We start from the raw sequence: 23,637 nt of genomic DNA on the forward strand, positions 1-23,637 counted from the left end.
TTCAATAAGAAATTATGAAGTGCTTTCTCTGTAGATTATATTTTTAAGTCTTGTTTATTTGATTTAGATTTGTCAATTTATTATAGTTCTTTATTTATAAATGATAAAGTTTTAAAAGGCTTTTTTCTTAAACCACATTTAAGTTGTAGATTGCTACAACTTAAATGTGGTTTAAGAAAAACCACATTTAAGTTGTAGCAATTTGCTACAACTTAAATGTGGTTTTTCTTAAACCACATTTAAATAGCTTCACATTTCAACTAAATGTGAAGCTATTTAAAAAAAGCGTAATTTAAATTGTGTTAATCCATTTGCTTTCTTTACTAAATTTTAATAGAGAAAGCAAATGGATAAACACAGTTTAAATTACACTCTGTCATTTGTAATTTCAAAGGTTGTTAAACTTATTTTAAATTCTCTATATAAAGCATTGAATATATTTTTAATTTTTTTTTATATGATAAACTAAAGGGTTCGTTGAATAATTATTTCTATAACTAAAACTATATGACTTGTATATATTTTTGTGTAATTTTCTATTTTAAACGTGACATGTAGGAACTTACGGTATAAATTTAAATCAGTTGTAAATTAAAAATGTTAACATTTCTTTTGATGCCATCAAAAGACTCATCAATGATGGGTATCATTATTTAGGTTAGTTGCAGCTATGTTTACATAGAGCTAGTTTATATGCTTTTATAATTTGCAATTTTAGACACGTGGCATGCAATATCACACTGTAAGTTTCATCAGTTGTAAAATGTTTACTTGCATTTTCTTTATGGGTGTTTATTTAGGCTAGTTATAGCAAAGTTTATATAGGGATTGTTTTAATTTGCATATTTAAGTTTGTATATGCTTCTATGATTTTCTATTTTAGACATGTGCCATGCTATATCACACTGTAAGTTTAAATTAGTTGTAAAACTATTTTTTTTTTTACTTGCAATTTTTTTATGTTAGTTGCAACTAAGTTTATATACTGCTTGTTTATATTTGTATAGAACTTGCTACTTTAGACATTTGGCATTCAGGCATGAGGTATCAAATTTAAATTCTAATATTAATACTTTTAACGTGTTTATTATTATTAAATAAAATTTAGTTTAATACATGAATTTACAACAGTATTAAAAATTGAAATCTAGAATAGTAACAATTGTATACATGTTTGTGTTTTTTATATAAATGTTTTTTGACCTTGAAAATAATAACTGTATTAATAAAATATATATTAAAAAACTTTTTATAATTTTATTTAAATTCTTTAATTTTTATTGTTATTGAAAGTTTCTATATTGAATTAAATTATTATAAATATTTAATTAGTTTTCAATTAGAAAGTTAAAACGTTTTTAAAGCTTGCTAAAAAGTCTCTCTTGATCAAGTTAGTTTGTATAAGTAGTACTGCTTGTATCAGATGTTGAATATCATAATAAAATAATTTATATACTCTAATAGATTACTTTCTTATGATATTCAACATCTGATACAAGCATCTGAAATATGAGATTTTATTACAAAACAGTCCTTATTAAATTATATATAATAATATATATAATCTAATCAGGACTATTTTGTAATGAAATCTCAGTTTTACCTGGCTTAATTCCTTTCTAGTTTTTATAAAAGGAATAAAAAATTATTCAATACGATGACATTCTTTATTTTACCAAAAGAGCAAAAGCCGCCCAGCATAATCAGCATAATCAGCATAATCATTCCTTTATTTTAATGAATTGTTTGTTGCACGAACGGAATAAATCCATAATTTCAACGGTCTAATATCAACGAACTTCAATCCGTAAAAATTTTAATCCGTTAACATAACGGAAAACCCGTTGGTGCAATAGCGACAGATGCAGTTCGTTGTATATAACAAATTTTTTATTAGAGTGTATAAATTATTATTAATTATTATTATTAATATTTAACAACTTGACCATAATATGGTCAAGTTTGCTGAACAACTTTTTGAAAGTTGTTTAAAGTTTTGCTGTAAACAACTTTCAAAATAGTATGGAAAAAATATAGTATGAAAATATCTCACAAAAATACAAGCTGACAAAATATCAAATATGTATAAACTTTCCAATGAAGAACAAAATAACCTGTAAATTGTCAAAAGAAGAATACAATTATCTATTAACAAATGCTATAACCTACAAAAAAGAAAATCCAAAATTAAAAGACAAAACAAGCAAAGAAGAAAAAAATTTTAAAATACTAAAAATCAAGCATTAGTTTCTAAAGATTTTAAGTGTAAACTAATAGTTGCTTTTGTTAGAATTAGAAAGTTTTCTGACGTGATTTGCAGCAAACACCAAATTCTTAGATTCATCTTTTTTCAGAAAAGAATCCTAAAGTTGGATAAGCACTCCATTGCTTGAAAAAAGAATTAAGATTATTCAAGGTGTAATAAACACTTTTTAGAAGTGCGTGAACTCTTTAAAGTTTAAACATTTGAGTGCATATGCTTTTCGTACTCAGAGAAAAATTGAAAAACTTTAATAACCGTAGCAACTTTGATAACCATAGCAGCTTTAGTATACAACCAGTTTCCAAAAAACCCAAGAAATGTCAATGTGGTTGTGGTGTAGTGGTAGCACACAGGCTTTTGCAAGGCTGTGTGACAACTTTGTGCGTCAAGGTTAATTTAAGTTTTAGAGTTAAAGGGGGTTGTAAGAATTCAAAAAACAAAAAAATAGTCCTTAACAGTAATAGTCTCTCTGCCTTGGGAGGTAAACAATTAAAAAAAGTATTTTGACAGCAGACTCCTTGATTTGATCTAATCCAGTAGTGTTTATGGTCCATAAAAAATTTGTTTAATGAGTCATTAGAAGTTCATAATAAATAAACTCCTAGTAACTCATTTTAAGTCCAACAACTCTATGACAACTAATACTCTAGTCTTGACTAAAATTAATCACTTTTTGGTTGCTTAGAATTTTTAAACTTAATGAAACTTTTTGGTTGCCTAAAAAATAGGAATCAAAAATGCAATTTTCCCAGCAGAAAATAAAATTCAACACTTTAGAAAGTACTAAAGAGAGTTCTTGGAGAACACTTTAGTAAAACTGTGGAGAACACTTTTGTAAAACTGTGACAGAAATATTGATTGGATCACAAGCTGCACGAGAGTTTTAGTAAAAAATATGTTTAGATACAGAAGCCTGAGTGATTTGGATGCTTATCAATAGTTTAAACTATTTCTCTGGGTTGACAGAAAGAGTGGTGACATTACATTCAAGAGATGACTTAGAGGAAAAGCTCTTTGCAATAAATTTGCCTTTTCCTTAGAAGAAGTAACAAGTCCAGATCCATGTATGAGAGATGCAATGTTAGATTTGCCTTTGCTAATTAAGCTATTAAAGATTTTCCACGAGTTTGTGGAACTTACAGATAAATCACAAAATGGTAATCTAATGACCTTAGCATCAGATAATGCCATTTTAAATTGATTTCTTGCAACGATAAAGAAACATTTTCAAAAAAGTTATTCTTGTAAAAGAAATAACTACAATAAAAAGAACTCACAAGGAAGGAGAAAACTATAGTGTAGAGCAAAGCTTAACTTAAAACCAACAATAACAAATAAAAGCTTTAAAGCCTATCTGAATCTAAAAGGTTATGTAGAGCGACAATTTTCACCAGAAAGACATCACCTCAAGAACCATTACAAAGAAAATTAAAAAAGAAATCCCAGTCAATCTTAACATAGTGCAACAATAGAGTGAATCTGAAGTAGAAGAAGTATGATATAAAAGTTTTGGTGAGATCATTGAAATAGAAACAAGTTCACCAAGTTAGAAATAAGTTGAGCAAGTTCAAGTCAAAGACTAAAATTATGGAGTAAGCAAAAAAAAAAAGGTAAGCGATTAGTAGGGATGTACTGGAATTTCGTTCCAGCCAGAATTCCGCAACATTCCTAAACATCTAAAAATCCTTACATAATTGATCTAGAAGTTTAGGAATATTTAAAAAGAGTTGCTATCCAGTTTTAGGCAACAAACTAACTCTTTTTTCATCAAAATGTTACCTGCCTCTGAAAATAGTCTCATTTTAAATGTTACTTAAATTTAAATAATTAAAAAGTATACAATGCCTACTACAGTAAATATTTCAATTTTAACCTAAATGGAAAAATAGAAAACAAAGAAATAATTTTAAATATAAATATTATGCAGGATAAAACTTTCAACAAATAGAACTATAAGAAACAAATAAAAACAACATATTAGATTTAAATAAAATAAGGATCATATTAATGAAATTGGTTATATATATTCTATAGGTTATAAATATATATTATGTAGCCACAATGTTGAGGTGCAGGCTTTCACTTTCAATTTTGAAGGTAAAAATATTACACAAATATAATTCTTATTCTGGAATTTTATTTACAATTCTGGCAAATCCGTTACCAGCTGGAATTCAAAATTTCCACTTCGGTACACCCCTAACGATTAGCATTGTCCAGAAATTGAGTCATCAAGTTAACTAATAAAGTTAAAGACTTACTTCAAAGACCACAAATATTTACTACAAATATTTTTAAAAACTTACAAATATTTGTAAACGATAAAGGTATTTATATTATTTTTAATGTGTTTATGTTTAAACATAACTATAACTGCTAATAGCAATTTACATTAAAATTTTTATCTATAATGTTATAACTTTATGCTTAATAATACTTAACAGTTTTTTTAAATATTCTACCAATCAGTTTCATTCTGGTTTACTCTTTTCAATTTCATCAATTTCATCCTCTTTCTTTAACTTATAGTAACTCTTAACTTAAATAGTTGTTAAAGTTGTTTAGGAAGTGAATTTAACAATATTTCAATACATTTAACTACAAATTATTAACTAAATAATTATAACTTTATAAAAAGTTCTTATTTCAGAGTCATAGGAACTAAAAGAGGGTATACAAGATTTAGTACAGAAGATTGTACACAAACCAGTTTGATAACCCTAAATCAGGCCTGCACGGTTTACAGTATATATAGTTACTATAGTTACAAGATTTACAGTTTTATAGTTACAAGAATACAAGGTTTTCTGACAAAAAAAAAAATCATAGTTTAATATTTTTAATGTATTATATTCTAATTTAAAAATCAGGACTAAGTTCTAAAAGTCAAATTAACTACTGTTAAGTAAACTGCGCACATGAAGTAAATTACGCATATGAAGTAAATTGCGCATGTGAAGTGCTGTACACAATTATAGTGATAAGACATTGCATGTTTGAAAATTTTTTGCAATTTTTACAAATGAATAGAAATTTAAAAATTGAATCAAAATTTAGGTCATCATTAAAGATTCCTAGAATCCTATTAAACTTCAAACTTTTTTTTTTTTCTTTTAACCTTGTAACTTTCTCGCCAAAAGTTTTATCACTAGAAAAAAAGTAATTTTACCATATTAACTCTTTTACACTCTATTAAAAAATGCATTTTTTTTACCAGCTCACTTCTATTAGTATCTTTTGTTATTAAGGTAAAAAAAAATAACCCTGTTAATTAAAAATTAGCATTTTCACTTTTTTTTTTTTGTTAAAATATTTTGCCTTCAGCAAAATATTTTAACAAAATCTTTTTTTAACTTGCCTTTTGCTTTAATATCTTATTTTGGCTTTGTTTTTTTTATTTATTTATATGTTTTATCTATTTAAACTTTTAATATCATAAATCTATCAACATAAATGAAAAAGCTTACCTGAGTAAATTCAACCCATAAATCATTAGTTGTAGCACCTTGATATTGATATTTGGTCAAATATTTCTAAAACAATTTCTAAAAAATTAGGAAATATTTCCAGGGTTAAATAAATAAAAAAATAAATTTATTTTAATAACTACAAAAATTTTTCTTACTTTTTTTTATAGTAAAAACTAAATTTAAGTCAGTTAGAGAGCATAAGTTAAACTTAATGTGTACCAAGCATGGCTTACTATATAACAGGCCTTGCCAACGTGCGGCTTGCGTAAAAAACTGGAGTAATCATTTTAACTAACTTTAAAATTAAAAAAAAAAGTTAGTTGAAAGGTGAAGGATTAAGCAAAGAATTTAATTTAGTATTTAAAAAATGGTTCGTCGATGTTGTGTAACAAATTGCAATGGCAATTATAATCCTCAGAATAGAGTTAAAACATTTAGACTTCCAAGAAACATTGAAGAACAAAAATGTTGGATTGTTATAATACCAAGAGATAATGTCCCTGATACAAATAACACCGTAGTATGTGAAAGACATTATTCAAAAAAAATTATTCAACTGTTACTGATTATGGAAAGCTGAGACCTCGTGATGCTCCGTCAGTATTTGATTGTATAAAGCCAAGCTTAGTTCCTACTGTACCCATGCCACTTAGAAAAACATCAAAAAGTCTTAATAGTGTTCGCTGGCAAGAAGAGGACGAGTTAGCAATATTTAATTCACAAGAAAAAATAGAAAGTAATAATGTTTTATATGAAAAGTTAAAAACTAATGAATTTAATTTTGCTATTATTAATTATTTATGCAATGATATATTATATATTCAGTCTTCAGACTTTTTAAAGGAAAGTGCTATTGCATATATAAAGATCTCACTGCATATATAAAGATCTATTGCATTAAACTTGCATATATAAAGATCTATTGCATATATAAAGATCTCTTCTTTGCATATATAAAGATCTCACTTATGAAGCATTTTATTGTGGAGTTAAAATTAGTGTTATGACTTTATCATCTAACCGAGTTTATATTATGAACAAATTTTCTCATATCCAAGATGCATAAAGGTTTTTTAAATTGTTGTGAAATAACACCCAAAAAAGAAGTTGTATATCAACAACTTTTGTCAATGAATAAAACATGTATTGGGGAAAAAAAGTATCCAATTGAAACAATTGTGCAAGCATTTGAGTATTTTTCTCTTTCACAATCAGCCTACAATCGCATCCGAAAAGATTTTGAACTTCCAAGTTTACGTACTTTAGGAAGAATTACATCTAAATGTAAATCTTTAGATGATACCACTTATATCAGACATATTTTCTCTAACCTTAGAGATGATAGACAAAAAACATGCATTTTACTTCTTGATGAGGTTTATGTTAAACCAATGTTGCAGTATCATGGTGGCATAGTATTTGGTAAATCAGTTAACAAACCTCATCTGTTAGCAAACACAGTACTGAGCTTTTTAGTTGTAACATTGTTTAATGGACCAAAATTTCTTCACAAAATGTTACCAGTCAGAGAACTTGATGCTGAGTTTCTTTTTGAACAGACAACCCTGATTCTTGATGCAATTAAAAATAATGGGGGCAATGTTGTTGCTATTGTCTGTGATGATAACAGAGTCAATCAGAAGTTTTATAACTTTTTTGAAAAAAAAGAAGCATGGTGTACTAAAGACAATATTTTTCTTTTATTTGATTACGTTCATATATTAAAAAGTATACGTAATAACTGTATCACAGAAAAAACTCAAGAACTTGAATTTTATATTGATGGAGAAAAAAAAACAGCATGGTGGGTTGATATTATTAATTTGTACAAGCTTGAAATGAAAAACATTGTTAAAATGTCTAAATTAACAGAAGTTTCTGTTTATCCAAAGCCAATTGAAAGACAAAAAGTTATCACTTGTCTGCAAGTGTTTTGCGATGAAACATTGTCAGCATTAAAAAGTCATCCAGACCTGCATGAAAATGAAGGGACGATTATTTTCATCTCTAAAGTTGTTGAATTTTAGAAAATTTGTAATGTTCACAGTCCATATGCAGACATTTGTTTGAAAGATTCTAATCGAGCTGCTATTGCTTCTGCTAATGATGACAATTTAAGCAAACTTTCTGCAATGGGTGATTTTGCAATACAAATGAAAAAAATAGAAAATGGAAAAAGAGTCAGATTACTAACAAGAGACACTGCTAATTGTTTAGCTCAGACCTGTTATGGTTTGGTTCAGTTGTCAAAATATCTTTTAGATACAACTCATCAGTTTGTATTATTAGGCAACTTTACAACAGATCTATTAGAAAAGCTCTTTGGAAAATTAAGACAAGGCTCAGGAGGAACTTATTTTATTTCTGTTCAACAAGTTCTTGAAAAAGTAACTATATACCATACAAAGTTGCTATTAAAGTTTGAGAAAAGTTCAGATGTGTTAGCCAATTTAGTTTCAGATCACTCTTGTCCAAAATGTAAATTTTTACCAAGCGAGGGTATTTGCAACGTTATTGACAATTTACCTGCTCTGTGTGATTCATTGACTGTTGACATTAAGATGTCATTAGTTTATATTGCTGGGTACATTATTCGTGAAAATGAAAATCCAAATGACACCTTTTATTTCTATGAAGCGTATGGAAATTTTGTAAAGGACATAAATCGAGGAGGTTTAACAATTCCTGGTGACAAAGTTTGTCAATGGGCAACTTACTGTTACATTCTTTTTTATGAAGTATATAATGACACTTGTCGGTCATCACTGTGTAACCTCCTTATGATGCTATCAGAATTTTATTTATTAGGTATGCAAAGACATCATGGATTAACAATGACAAATATTATATTTAATAATTATTGTTGACTCTATTCACCTCGTTCTCACAAGGAGCCAAAGCAGAAGTTGATAAAACTCAGCGCAAAGTAAAATTTTTGCAATGTTTTTAACAAAAACTGTAAAATAGTGTTTAGTAAAATATCTAAAAAGCTTGTATTTACTTTTTATTCTCTAAAGATTTTATCTCTTTTTTCTCAAAAATTTATTTTTAATACTTAAAAAACCCATTATTAAATTTTGTGGTAAATGCTAATATTAAATTATAGCAAAATATAAATCTATATATACTAAATTGTTTAAACTTAATTAGTTTTAGATACATTTAAGTTAATTTAAAATTTTTATAAATGTTATTCGTTAGTTATTTTACAATGTTAGTTATAAACAAAATTAAAAAAAAAAAAGAATAATAAATTCATCTTTTCACTTTTTATAAGTTACTTTTAGTAGATATTGATATATCTACAAATACAAATAAGAAATTGATATATCTACAAAAATTATATTCACGCAAAAATCACCTAACTGAAAATGTAAACTACTGCAAAGTTATATTTTTAATCTTGCCTCCAGTTTTTTACGCAAGCTGCGCGTTGGCAAGGCCTGTTATATAGTAATGGTACCAAGACTTGCCAACTTCCAATAAATTAGAATAACTGTAATTATAGAAGCAAAGCGTTATGGGATGTCTCTTAAAATTAAATAATAAAAGTTGTATCAAACTCCTAATGAATTACAAAACTTTTTGCTTATAAATTATATCAGGTTGCCTCAGGCTCCTTTGAAAAAACTTTTTTTTAGTAAATTAAAAATATTTCAATCCTCATAAAGTTTCTTTCACTTTTCTACAAATACTATCATGGTCACTGCTTAAACAAGCTATCATCTCTAGATAGATCTAAATGTCAATCTAGTTTAAATGTCAATCAAGAAAAAAAAAATAAGCAAATCAATCCTTTTACTGTAACTGTGTCTTTAAGCTAAAAAAAATTTCATTTATCTTGTTTTTTTTATAAAAAAACATCAATGATTTGGAATTCATTTTGTGTTCATGTTTTCCTGACTCATATAACTTACAATAATTTAAGTCTTCTGTCAACCATTTTCTTGCTCTTTAACTAACTTCTTTGCTTTCTGTTAATCCTAGCTTAAACAGTGGTTGCTTCTGTTAATCCTAGCTTAAATAGTGGTTGCTTGGAGCATTGTTGGAAGAAGTGAGTTTAAAAAGAAAATAAAAAACTTGCAGAATTATCTTACTTTTAAGAGTTAGCTTATTTGTTCTTTCTGATTTTAGACCTTTGAAATATTCACTCATGGTATACTATTTTCATTTTCAACAGCAATGTCTATTTTATTTTTTATTTTCAACAGCAATGTCTCTTATCTAAGTTGTTGCATCATCTCATTTGTTGCATCTAATCATCTAAGAATCTAAATAGTTTTCAAAGAAGTTAGAGAACTGGAATCAAACTAATTTAAAATATTTTAAAACTTTTTTTGAAAAAGTATTTTTAAATATTAAATACTTTTTCAAAACCTACGCTTTGTTATCATGTTAATATCAACCATTGTTGTCTACCTATATTGTAAATAACCTACGACCTATTCATATTTTGTATAGTTCAATACAATTATTTCCTTCCTTATTCTTTATCTATTTAATTACTCTTCTTCTTTTTCTAGAAAAAGTGATTTGATTAAAGAATGTATTCCTCAAAGTATAGAGAAAAGAAGAAAAAAATCGTGGAGAATATATTAGTGCTGTGCAGACCTAAATATACAGGAGTAATACTAACCCCCGCCATCACAAAAAAAAAAAAGAACTTACTTCAAGGCCAGCTCGAAAAAGATGATGATTTGAGTCCAGATAAAAGTCAAGCATATGAAATAATGAAGAACCCTAAACATATTTAAAAAATATTTTATTATACACACGCATAAGTGTGATCGTAATTATCATAAGTAAATATTATTTTCATTTTGTTATTACTATTATTTTTATTAATATTTTTTATATTATTTATATTATCATATTTATTATTGTTACTATTATTTTTATTTTTAATCAACTATCATCATATGCATAATTAATAATCATAAAAAAAAAACAATGATTATAATAGTGATGTACTGATTGCACATTTATGACAGATGTCGATGGCAAATAAACAGAAAAAGGTAGATGACAGTTAACTAACCAAGTTCAAAAATGTAAAAATTTTCTTATAAGTAGAAAAGCATAGCTACATTAAAAAGTAGAGTCCTAAGATGCTCTACTATAGTAACCAAAAAATTCTCTAGTAGTGTAAAATAGGATGGATTTATTATAAGGTAAACTTCTGTTCTGTCACTTCTCTTACACAAATTAAATAATTCCTACAAACTATGAAAGATGGAGAAATTGATAAATGATACTTTCTGGAAGAAATATTAAAAACTGGTTGACCTTTCAGACGTTAACTTGTTTTAGAAATAAAGAAACTGATTTCCAATAAATTTATAATCTTAATAGCATAACTGTTTAATTTAAAAAATTTAAATTACAAAATTTTCTATTCAATCAAGGTGCTCCTCCAATCATTACCATAAAACAATTGGGTTTATAAAAGTTATTTTCATCTTAGTTAGTTATCTTTACCATAGTAAGGAGTCTTGCCTACTGCCAAATTAATGTACTTTTCAATTAGAATTATAAGATTATTAGTTGTACTGATTATAACTAGGTTATAAGGTGTTATGACAAGTTTGTCACTTACGGCAAAGTTCCCCCTCATTGCCGAATAGAAATTGCCCTCATAACTTAATGAAAAAAAATAATAATAATGATATATTTTTTTTATTTAACATTTTGTTTAAATTTTGTTTATTTAGTTTTTAGTTGTCAGGGACTTAAATCAAATTTCAAATACTAAGTTTATAATAATTTCTCATTACAACATTTTTTTGCAAAAAGAAGTTTCAATTTAGCAAATAAAGCGTGTACATGAAATAAATGTGAAAGTAGAAAAGCAACTAAAAAAAATTACTCCTCAATTTTTATTTCGAACCAAGTAATAATTTTAATACAATAATATAAGAAGATCAAACATTAAAAAAAACAACTAATTATTCCTGTGGGAATCTAATAAAATTTTGAGCTTTTGCTTTAGTGGTACCCATAAGCTTGCACACAGAATAAGAATCAAAACTATTTGATGCTTTTTTAAATGATATTTTTATATCTTTAATGTTTCTGCAAAGCATTTTTGTTTTTTTCATTTTTCATTTAATAATAGCTCAGTACTTTCTGTGTAGTTTGGAGGATTTTCTGTTTTAGGCACAAATTTTACCTTATTCTTTTTATACCATTCCATAGCTAGTTTACAATAATGAATTGAAGCTAAATCAGGCCAGAACACAGGTCTGTTATTGTGTGATTTAATGAGAGGTAAAAGGCGTTTTTGTAAACATTCTTTAACATATCTTTGACCAGAAAGTGTGGACTGAGAAATATAAGGTGCTGATTTTTTGCCACAACTGCAAATAGCTTGCCAAATCAAAGCTTTTTTAGCGATCTTGTCATGTTTTGTGTATTTATTTTTCTTATCTGCTTTTCCTCTAATAATATTTGGCAATATTATAAACAGCACCAGGAATTTGTTGATGATCGTACTTGGTATAAGTTTCATCATCTTCAATAATAATGTGCATAATTTTTTCTCTTACATCTTCTTATTTTGTCATTTTTAAAACTAATTTCAAGTTAAATCTAAAAACTAACATATTTTTTTGAAACCACAACACGTTGTAAAAAAAATACAAAACAATTAAAAAGATTTTAATACAACCACTGAAAAAAAATGACATGCTTATTCTTTCACATTTATTTCATGTACACGCTTTAAACAGCATAACAATAACTAGCTAAGTACAAAAAGGTCTTTCGTCCTTTTGTCAGCATTTATTATATGAAAAAACCCTTTTATTCTCCATAAAAATTTTTTTTTAAAAGTTATTTTTAAAAAAAAAAACATTTTAATTTAAATAACTCTTTATGAAGATGTTTGATAAAGATGTTTGGTAAAGTAATTATACACAAAGATTTATAATCTCAAAGGTCACCATTATCAAGAAAATATAAATAAAATAAAAAAGAATTTTAACAAAAGTTCAAGATTTTAGAAATTATCAACAATTTATACAAGCCCAGGTTTTAAAAAAATTTAAATCTGGGCCTGTAAAAATTTTTTAAATCTGACCCTTCTCTTTAAAAATCATACTAGATATAAAACTAAAACTAGAGTGAATCAATAGAAAGTATTTGAAACAATCAACTAATCAATATAACAGTATTCTAACAAATCAACCAATCAATATAACAGTATTTTAGATTTTTTTTGTTGTACAAAGTTTCAAAATAATTCTTGCTAACTAAAACTTCTAGATTATTTTTAAACATATAAAAAGAGATTCAAATTCAAAACTTATTAACACCACAGAATATATTTTTTAAAAAAAACAATGAAACAAAGATAACTTAATAAAAGCTTTATTAAGTTTTAAATTCCATCTTGCAAAACTCCTAATAAGATAATAATTAAAAAAACAATAAAAATAATAAATATACAAAAAAAACTTTTTCTTGCTTAAAATCAAATAAACACAAGGATCATTATGGTCTCTGTAAAACATTTTAAACATACCCAGTGTGATGCAAATGGCTAAGAAACCTATTTCATGGATAGACCCCTATATCAATGTCAACACCAACTATTAATGATTCAAACACCTACCACAGTATCAGTATTTTTCCAATATTTACATAACTTTTAAAATACCTTACCTTACTTATCTGTTTAGAGATAAAAAAAATTATTCGCTATAACTTGGTTTTAATAGTAAAGATTTTACTTTGCAAATTAAATTTGTTATAACTAAAAAGATTAAACACTGCAATAACAACAATTTTCATATTGATATTTATTATTTATTTATTTTGCCTAAAATTTGTCCAATGCTGAAATTTTTTTTGATAAACTGACAAAATTTTGACAGCTGACAAATCTCTCTAAAATGTATAGCTTTATTTGTTTTAATGTAAGGAGTGAAACAAAAATTATCTTACTCCTTGATTGAATCTGTCACATAAAATGATGTCATTGTCAGTACTACTATATATGGAAGCTTTACTGTCACTTATGCTAATGAAATCATTCTTCTCAGCTCAGCTTTATCTGGGATACCAAGGCTTACTACAACATGTAATATGTACAACAATTTGAATAGTATAAACCTTCAAAAAAGAACTTTTGTTCACTGGAAAAAAGCTAATAACTTACTAAATGATAACTCTAAATAACAATCAAAAAATACACCTGGGTTTTACAAAGAATACAAAAAAACTCAATTTTTTCCTTACTTAATAGAACAAATATTAACAACGGAGTATCAAATAATAGTAGCAACTCTAATAGAATCTGAAATCCGGTTAGCACATTGAAGTTCCATCATGCAGTTATAGAAATCATTGACAGTTCTTGAAAACAATGAGTTAACAATGAAAAGGTGATAGATTTGGGAGGAATGTGTTTGGGTCATTTTTTAATGTTTTAAGGTATAGTTAAAAATATTTTTAATTAAAAATTTTAAATTCAAAAATTTTTAATTCAAAAATGCAAGAAATATCAACTAATATAAAACAAAACATTATTTTTATTACTGATACTTATATTATTATATTATTTATAATTTTGTTACTGTATATTATTATAATCTACTTCTCTTTTATTGCTATATTGTAATTAGGTATATAAAATTCTTTTATTCTAGATAGATGTATAAAAGTAAATTAAATTTTGTCCTAAATTTATCAAATTTCTTAATTATTTATTATTCCATAAAGTTTTTCATTTAAGTATTGTACTGTTTAACAAGTTTTTCTTTGTTTTTTTTCCTTCTTATTATGGTGTTTACTTGAAATTAGTACTTTTACTATATGTAAATAATCCATGAAATGTAAAATCTAATTCAGAATACATTTGACTTTGATTGATTGATTTGATTTGATTTTTTGATTAAGCCAATCCTGATTAATCAGTATATCACTAGACATTAACCTACTTTATTATATGTAATCGAATCAAATATTTCTTTAATCTGGCTAGGGTGGTCCACATTTTGAGAAATAGGATGAGATGAAGCAAGTGCGTCAAGAGTAATTCCAGTTAGCCAATCAGATGTCAAAAACTCATCAAACTAAAATGAAAAAACAAAATATATACAATAAATTACTTTAATAATAATAATAATAATAATAATAATAATAATAATAATAATAATAATAGCAATAATAATAATAACAAAACAAAACCTTTTTGTAAAATGTAGTTTTTAGTTTGTCACTTGTAATATGAATTATAATATCATTTATTCATATATATTGTCAAAACAAGAAAATATCAAACCTATTAAATAAGAAATAAAACTCAAACTATAAATTTGCTTTCAAAATTTACTAAATTGAAAAACCAAGTGTAAATTTACTAAACAAAATACAAACCATTTTCAGTGAAATATGACAAAAGATAAAGACAATATGGCAGTATGTAATAAACAAGACAAAATACACAACTGATGATATTTAATCTATAGAATTAAAAACCATGTGCAAACGTATACGCTTCATTTTAATGTCAACATACAAAATATAGATATAATAATAAACTATATATGATAATATATATACCACATTCCATTCTGGATGAGAACTATTCAAAGTATAATATTCCAAGTAACTTGCTAACCCTTCTTGAATCCATAGGTCATTCCACCATGCACAGGTCACCAAGTTACCAAACCACTAAAATTTTTGAAACAATTTTAAAAAATTTAAAGAACTTATATATATATATATATATATATATATATATATATATATATATATATATATATATATATATATATATATATATATATATATATATATATACTGCCCTCACAATTAGTAAAAATAAGGATGGCAATTAGATGCTGACCTTAAAAATTTTTGGTCGGCATTAGGTTGACACAAAAACTTCACCATAACAATATAGAAACAAGGCCAGCAAAAAATTGTAGACATAAAATAGTTTTAGGTTGGCACTTAGGTCGACGTAGCCAAATGCCGACCCTAATTCTAAGGGCTGTATGTATGTATATATATATATATAAATATATATATATATATATATATATATATATATATATATATATATATATATAATAATGCTGAACTTAATAGTACTAGTGATAGTGCCCTTTCAAGCTTATTTGACACAAAACACTTGGCAGCCATTGCAACCGATGTAATAGCAAGAAAGAGTTGCAGCACTTTTATAAGAAAATGTGAATGGAAGTGTATTCAAATATCTAACTTACATAAACATCAAACTATGTAATGTTAAAACATATACCAAGTTCTACAGTTTTATCTTCACTTGAAAAATGCATTGCGGCAACATCTCCCTAATTTTCCATCTAGAGCATTTATTTCCATTTCATCAAGTCTTTTGTTTGTTAAATAGTTTTAAAGTCATCATCAGTTAACATGCCTGTGTGGCCGAGCAGTTAGCTCGCCATGGTTTGAATCCTACCACTGGAAACATTTTTTTTTCAAATTATGATTTTTCTACAATACGAAATAAAACACTTTTGAAGTGTTATAGATATTATGTACATAACATATGTAAAGATGTTATAAACTGTAACAAATGAAAGAGAGAGAATTTTTAAAAAAGGTTAAAATTTTAAAAAACATTAAAACACCAGTAGAATTTGTTGCTATCTTGACATATGATAGCTATGTTATTAATGTGCTCAGGTAATTAGTCCTAATAAGCTGTGAATAATCTAAAAAAAAATGTCTGGAATTTAATAAAGAAAAAAATTAAATAGCCAATCCTGCTATTCCAGAAGGTGCTGCTGTAGAGGAAAAGAGAAAAAGATGCAACTTTATGATGATGGGGATGATGATGATAGGCTCAAGCTTAGTAAATAGAGCGAGTCCATTTACATTTGTAACACATTTTTGAACCTAGAAGAGAAAGAGCATCATTAGAAACAGAGTGTTCAATGTTCTTGAAAGAACTGAGCTATAATAATTTAGTAGAAAATCACTTACAAAACTTTTTATTCGCATGCTTAGAGTTCTCATAAATTCTAAGCATGCGATGATATCATGCGAATAAAGTGCGCATATTTATTTTTGCTCTAAGAGCAATGTTTAAATTTTAAATGCTTTTAATGAATTATTTTTTTACCATTTATTCAAAAAATATTAAAGTGAAGAAATAGATAAATAGATAATAAGTATAAAAAAAGAGGTAGCCATGAAATAAAGTCCCCTATTATTTTATATATATATATATATATATATATATATATATATATATATATATATATATATATATATATATATATATATATATATATATATATATATATATATACATATATATACATATATATATATATGTATATATATATATATATATATATATTTGTGTATATATATATATATATATATATATATATATATATATATATATATATATATATATATATATATATATATATATATATATATATATAATTAGTACCAACTTTCAAGAAAATGCCATATTAAAAAAATTACATACAATGAACTTAAAAACACTAGAAGAATGTCATTTACAAAAAGATCTAATTTTTTACTATAAAATTATGAGGAAATAGTTTGGATAAACAACTAAAAATCTTTAACTCAATTGAAATATTACAATTTTTGTAGTCTTAGTTAAAAATTAACAAAGGCATACTGTAAGAGTAATGATAGATATAACTTTACCAACTTTTATTATTGAATCAATAACAATTCATCAATTTAAAAATAATTTTAACTATTAAGATTATTGAAAAAATATTTATCATATAACATTAAATAGAAATTGAATACATTATATAGTTGTTAAAGCACAACAACTTCTGTTATTGTGCTCTACACAATAACAAAAAATATTATATATATATATTCAGGCTTCGGCAGGAGTAAATGAGTATACGAGCTATAAATAGTCCATCTAAACCCATTTTAGCGGGCCGCCCACCTAGAATTTTTATTAAATAATTTAGTAATTAATTAAATAATAAATAAAAAGCAATATTCCAATTTTAAAATATAATCAATCATTCTAATAAAACAACAATATATAAAAAACTGTTAAACATCAGATTGTTGTTATATAAAAATGAATGATCTTAATTATATTATTATAAAAGTTCATTCACTTCTTCTTTGTGAATAAAAATGTCATTGTATATAAAAATTTCAACAATCGATTTATTAACAAGTAGGAGAGTAAAAAAATCATTTCAAAAGACTTTGGTAATTAAACTTCGAATAGTTGGATATTTGTAAAGTTGAGATAATAGTTTTTCGAAGTTACACTGAAGTTTTTATCTTTTGCTCAGAGTTATTAGTGTGCGCTCTACTTAGTGAGTTTTTGTTTTGGTTTCGTTCCTCGATTTTTATTCAGACTTTATTCTTTTATTCTTTAGTTTTACCAATTGTATAATCGGATTTTTGTTGAGTTTATTCTAGATATAGTCAAACCAATCATTTGCAACCAACGCAAGAAATGGCAGAAAAACAACCTTCGCAACCATCACATTTCTTTATTTAAGCATCTTGATGTTTGCTTTAAAAATTTTGCAATGAACGTAGCAATTTTGCAAGATCTTTTTGAGTAATATTGTCTTATTAAAATAATCGAATAAAATATAACACTTTTTATTGCGCTTATTTAGTTGACTCATTTTTCTTGTGCTTTGTAAATTAAATTAAATTTTAAAAACTTAACCGTTTTTATCTCTAAGCTATAAAGATATAGTGACAATTATATATTGAAATCTTTTTTTAAATAAACCTTGAACCAAAGAGTTCTATTCTTTTGCAATTGTTTTTCAATTGTTTAGACTAAAATTTTAATTATTACTATCATTTCCATTCAATTTACTGTCATACTCTTTTATGAACTCCTAATTGATTTTATATTCTTTTTGGAAATTAAGAGAAAATATATGTTATGTTAAAGTGATATGTAAGTTAAAATTTAAGGTAATCTATTTTTTCTAAGAGACTTAGTACAAATAAATTTTTTAAGATTTTTAAGATAATATAGACAAGTATAAAAAAAAGCGTTATATGAATTTAAAAACAAACAAATCTTTTTTACATTTTTTTATGAATAGAACCAATAGAAGGGTATTAAATTTAAATGTATTAAGTATAGCGCAAATATAAAAACAAAATTAAAATTTGAAGAAATTATAAAAATATATCAGTAACCCGTTCAATTACATTTTTCCTATCATTATTACTAAAATTTAGATAATTGATTTTAATGGCCAAGATAGCTTTAAGTGTTTTGCAGTTGATTCCGAGTCTTTAATCTAACATAAGCATTGTCAGAAGACTAAAGGCTTGTTCCACTGATGAGTTTAACCCAGATAAACATATGATTAAACTTGTTATTTTGCATAAATTTAGATATTCGGTCTGTCAACTTATTAAAGTATGGCTCCATATATCGCTCGCGAAGCCATTCTTTTTTACAGACCTTAGACCATAGCTTTACAACAAATATTGTTCCACTTTCCACGATTGTTTCCTTTCCACAAACTTTATTTTTACCCAAACTCAAATATGTTGCTAGTGTAACTCTGTTACCGGAAGATACCATGTTCTTTACTGAAACAACTTTTTAACTTAAAAATTTGAATAACTTGATAACTTAATAACTTTATATCAGACACTCAATTTATACTATAAAAAATCAATTAACAGTCTGTTGATTATAAATGAGATAAACGATTTTTAATAACGAGTTATATATTAGCATATTAAATAACCCTTTTTCAAAAAAATCCAGGAAGTAACGCGGAAGTATACATGGAAATATGCACTACTTTAAACAACTTTAAAGTATGACAAACTAGTTTATCAATTAAGCAAAATGTGTGATTATACAAAAATGAAATTGTCTTTATTATCTAACAGTTTTTATTGTATAAGTTTACAAATTTCCAAAGAATATTGAAAACATGGACTATTATGTTAAATTCTTTTGCAACACATGCATATTTTGCCTGCTTTTTAACATATTAATTATTTATCTTTTAACATAACACAGAATAATACGGAACAGTTATAGCTATTTGAAATAACTTGTTCAATTTTTATTTTTTATTTTTACAACAGAATATTCAAAAATTATTTTTTTTATAATCTTTTTAGCATATACTGAATGAAATACTTTTTAACTAGTAAAACAAACAGTTTTACAAAATTACATCATTTTAAAAGAGAAGTTTTTAAAAGAATAACTAAATAAAAACATAAAATATTTAACTTTATTTTTATCAAAAAATTTTATTTTGCACGGGCTTTATTTCGCCCAAGTAAACTGATTTGCACAGGTGTGGAGGCAGGCACGGGCTATAGCCCGCCATTCCTGCCGAAGCCTGTATATATATATCAGAGTTGTTAACAAGGCCAAAATTAGCAAGGCCAAGGCAAAGGCTACAGGTTACAAGACCAAGGCCAAGCCCAAAAATTACAAGGCCAATTTCAAGAGTTTGAAGGTCAAGGCCAAGAATAAGAGTTTCAAGGCCAAGGCCTACGCAAACATTTTCAAGACCAAAGACCTAAACTTTTGCTTTATGCGCAGAATTCAACGAAGTCAATAAGAAAATTTACTTGTAGATATATATGAAAGTCGAAAACAAAAATACATAAAAATAAAGAATGAAAAATTTAATTATTTAATTTTATACATTTTATTTTGAAAGCCAAGGCCATCAGTTTTAAGGCCAAGATGAAGGCCTTAAAACTTGGCCTTAAAACAGTTTTAAGGCCAAGACCCAGAAGACTTGAAAATGAAAGATGGTATGAGTCAGGAAAACATGGAGATGGGAGAGAGTTCCAAAAGGTTGATGAAAAAAACTAGACAAATAAGTTTTTAAAGCATGCAGGGACAGATACAGTAAAAGAATGAGACTTTGCTGAATGACGAGTGAAGCGAGAATGAGTTTTAGTTGATAAAACTAGAGATGATAGCTTCTTTGAGCAGCAACCATGATAGTATTTTTATAAAAGAGAAAGAGATGCAACTTTACGACAATGAAAAAAAAGCTCAAGCTTAGAGTGGGTCCAACTACGTTTACAATGTGTTTTTAGACCTTGTCAAGAAGATAAAGAGCATCATTAGAAGAACCAGCCCAAATATGACAACAGGAACGAATAAGAGATTTGTGGAGGAGCTATGGTCTAAGGTCTGTATTCAGTATAAAAAAGAATGGAATCAGGAGAGAGAAAATGGCAAGTACAGTAAAGAGAAGCAACCTCAGCAGATGCTAATTTAGCAATTGATTGTATATAAGGTTTCCATGAAAGGTCAGTAGTAAATGATAATCCAAAAAGACATAAAGAAGAAGACTTAGTGAGAGGGTTGCCATTCGTTAACATAGGAATGTCGACAGTACTGCGATAGTTGTTTGTATTAAATAACTAAGTTTTGTTGGAGTTGAAATTTACAAGCCACTGTGAGCCCTAATCTGTTACTGAAGTGAGATCAGATTCAAGATTGTTGCCTGTTCTTAGCAATCGAAAAGAGAAGACTTTTTATCACTTGTCTAACATTAAAAAATGTTTTTTGGTTACTAACCAAACTCTAGATTTTAAAAAATGAATTAAAACACTTTATGAAACTCAATTTAAAGACAATAAAATGTATGAAAAATTTGTTTTTTTAAAAGATAAAACGATTTAAAAATATTCATTCAGAGTAACTTTAAATTTAGCTTGTTGGCAATTAAATTGTTTTTAATAATAAATGACCAAAAGTAAAAATTCCAGTCTTGATAACAATATAGTAATTGCGCAAATTTAATTTTTGAACGAAATTTTTGAAATTCTTCGTTACTTTATTTTTACTTCAGGGAGAAACAAAATGAAATTTTTTCAGAAAGTTTTGTTTCTCTTTCAATATTCTTTTTGACTATGAATAATAATAAAAATAATGATACAATGACTTAATAAAAAATTTTATTTATTTTTAAACCACAATGTCTTTGATGTTTAAAAAAATCATTAGTAAACAAAACTTATTTATTATACCAAGTTTATTGCAATTATCTCTTTTATTAAAAAGTCAGCTAAAAGCACTGTGAAAATTATTTAACATTAAAATTAAATGGACAGAATTGCTACTACTTAAATTTATTATTTATATTTATATTTAAACTTAAATTGAAATAAAAATTAAAATAATAGTAGTTACATTTTATTAAACTTTTACATTTAGTATTCAAACAACCATGTTTTGTATTAAACAATCATGTTTTGTATTCGAACAACCATGTTTTGTATTCAAACAATCATGTTTTGTATTCAAACGATCATGTTTTGTACTTGAACAATCATGTTTTATATTAAACGATCATGTCTTGTATTCAAACGATCATTTTTGTATTCAAACGATCATTTTTGTATTCAAACGATCATGTTTTGTATTCAAACGATCATGTTTTGTATTAAACAATCATGTTTTCTATTAAACAATCATATTTTGTATTAAACAATCGTGTTTTGGATTCAACGATCATGTTTTGTATTAAACAATCATGTTTTCTATTAAACAATCATATTTTGTATTAAACAATCGTGTTTTGTATTCAACGATCATGTTTTGTATTAAACAATCATGTTTTGTATTAAATGATCATGTTTTGTATTCAAATGATCATGTTTTGTAGTTTAACAAATTTCATTATCAAATGTTTAAAAAGTTTAAACATTTAATAACTACAAAAATAAAAATTACTAAAATGAAAATTACTGGAAGAATATTGATTATGTATGCACCAAAGTTTTAAAAAATATTTGCATTTTGTACAAAGCCCAAAAGTAAATGCTAAATGTTTAAAATACTTTAAAGAGCTTTTATCAAATATTTACAAACGGCATAATATTTGCAACTTGATCATTTATTAAAGTCTTAAAAAAAAAGTTTCTTGGCATAACTAAAGTAGCATACGCATATATTCACTGCTAAACTCATGTAATGAGAGAAATGTTTTTTACAATAAGACAATATTTTAAATCAACTCCTTATTTTTGGATAAAACTAAACAAGGTAAACATAAACTAAGTTTAAATTAAAATCATTGTGGTGGTACTGGTACACAACACGTGGCATCCGACACACACATTGCTGAAATAAAACGGTATCTCTATATATATATACATATATATATATATATATCAACCCTAGGAATTAGGGTTGGCATTCGGCAATGCCAACCTAACTGCTGACCTGAAAGTATTTGAGATTGGCAAAAATTTGCCGACCTCGTTTCTATGTTTTATGGTTAAACCTTTGTATCAAATAATTTTTGCCGACCTGATGCCGACCTCAAAAAGATTGAGGTCGGCAAATTATTGCCAAACTCATTTTTTTAATTCCGAGGGTTGATATATATATATATATATATATATATATATATATATATATATATATATATATATATATATATATATATATATATATATATATATATATATATATATATATATATATATATATATATATATATATATATATATATACGCCCATATAAAAAAAAAAATCTAACCAAATGAGCACACTCATGACCTATTATACCAGCTGTTGACTTCATGTTTCCCACTGATGATACTCCTGGAGTATATAGTAGTCGTGCCTCTCTGTATGTAATAATACCCCAGTGTTCAGTTGCTCCGGAAGCATAATCAGGAATTCCAAACATGTCTAATGCAACATGGTATTTTAAAAAACAAAAAAATAAATAAATCTAAAAAAAAATTACAAAACAAGCATCCTTACCTAGCTTTGGCATTGGATACCTAACATTTAAAAACTCCTCTAAGAAGTTCATTGTGTTAACACTTATATTAAATGCATACTCTGTTGAATTGACAAGTTCAGGTCGACTCCAAATAGCAATCTGAATAGAAATTATTAAAACATAA

General features: G+C 26.0%; 1 protein-coding gene across 1 annotated transcript in view; it reads right to left on the reverse strand.

Annotated features, from left to right (window-relative positions):
• The window catches only part of LOC100213901 (aminopeptidase Ey), a 56,991-nt gene that overhangs the window by 26,996 nt on the left and 6,358 nt on the right, over positions 1–23,637 (reverse strand). The window contains exons 7-12 of the mRNA XM_065791430.1: positions 23,492–23,612; positions 23,262–23,416; positions 15,298–15,411; positions 14,673–14,807; positions 10,402–10,473; positions 5,731–5,796 (exon numbers count right to left, since the gene is read on the reverse strand). Of these exons, the coding sequence (XP_065647502.1) occupies positions 5,731–5,796; positions 10,402–10,473; positions 14,673–14,807; positions 15,298–15,411; positions 23,262–23,416; positions 23,492–23,612 (663 nt within the window). The remainder of the gene's footprint in view (positions 1–5,730; positions 5,797–10,401; positions 10,474–14,672; positions 14,808–15,297; positions 15,412–23,261; positions 23,417–23,491; positions 23,613–23,637) is intronic.

Source organism: Hydra vulgaris, chromosome 02 (assembly GCF_038396675.1).
Source record: "Hydra vulgaris chromosome 02, alternate assembly HydraT2T_AEP".
In the NCBI taxonomy this organism is placed as follows: domain Eukaryota; kingdom Metazoa; phylum Cnidaria; class Hydrozoa; order Anthoathecata; family Hydridae; genus Hydra; species Hydra vulgaris.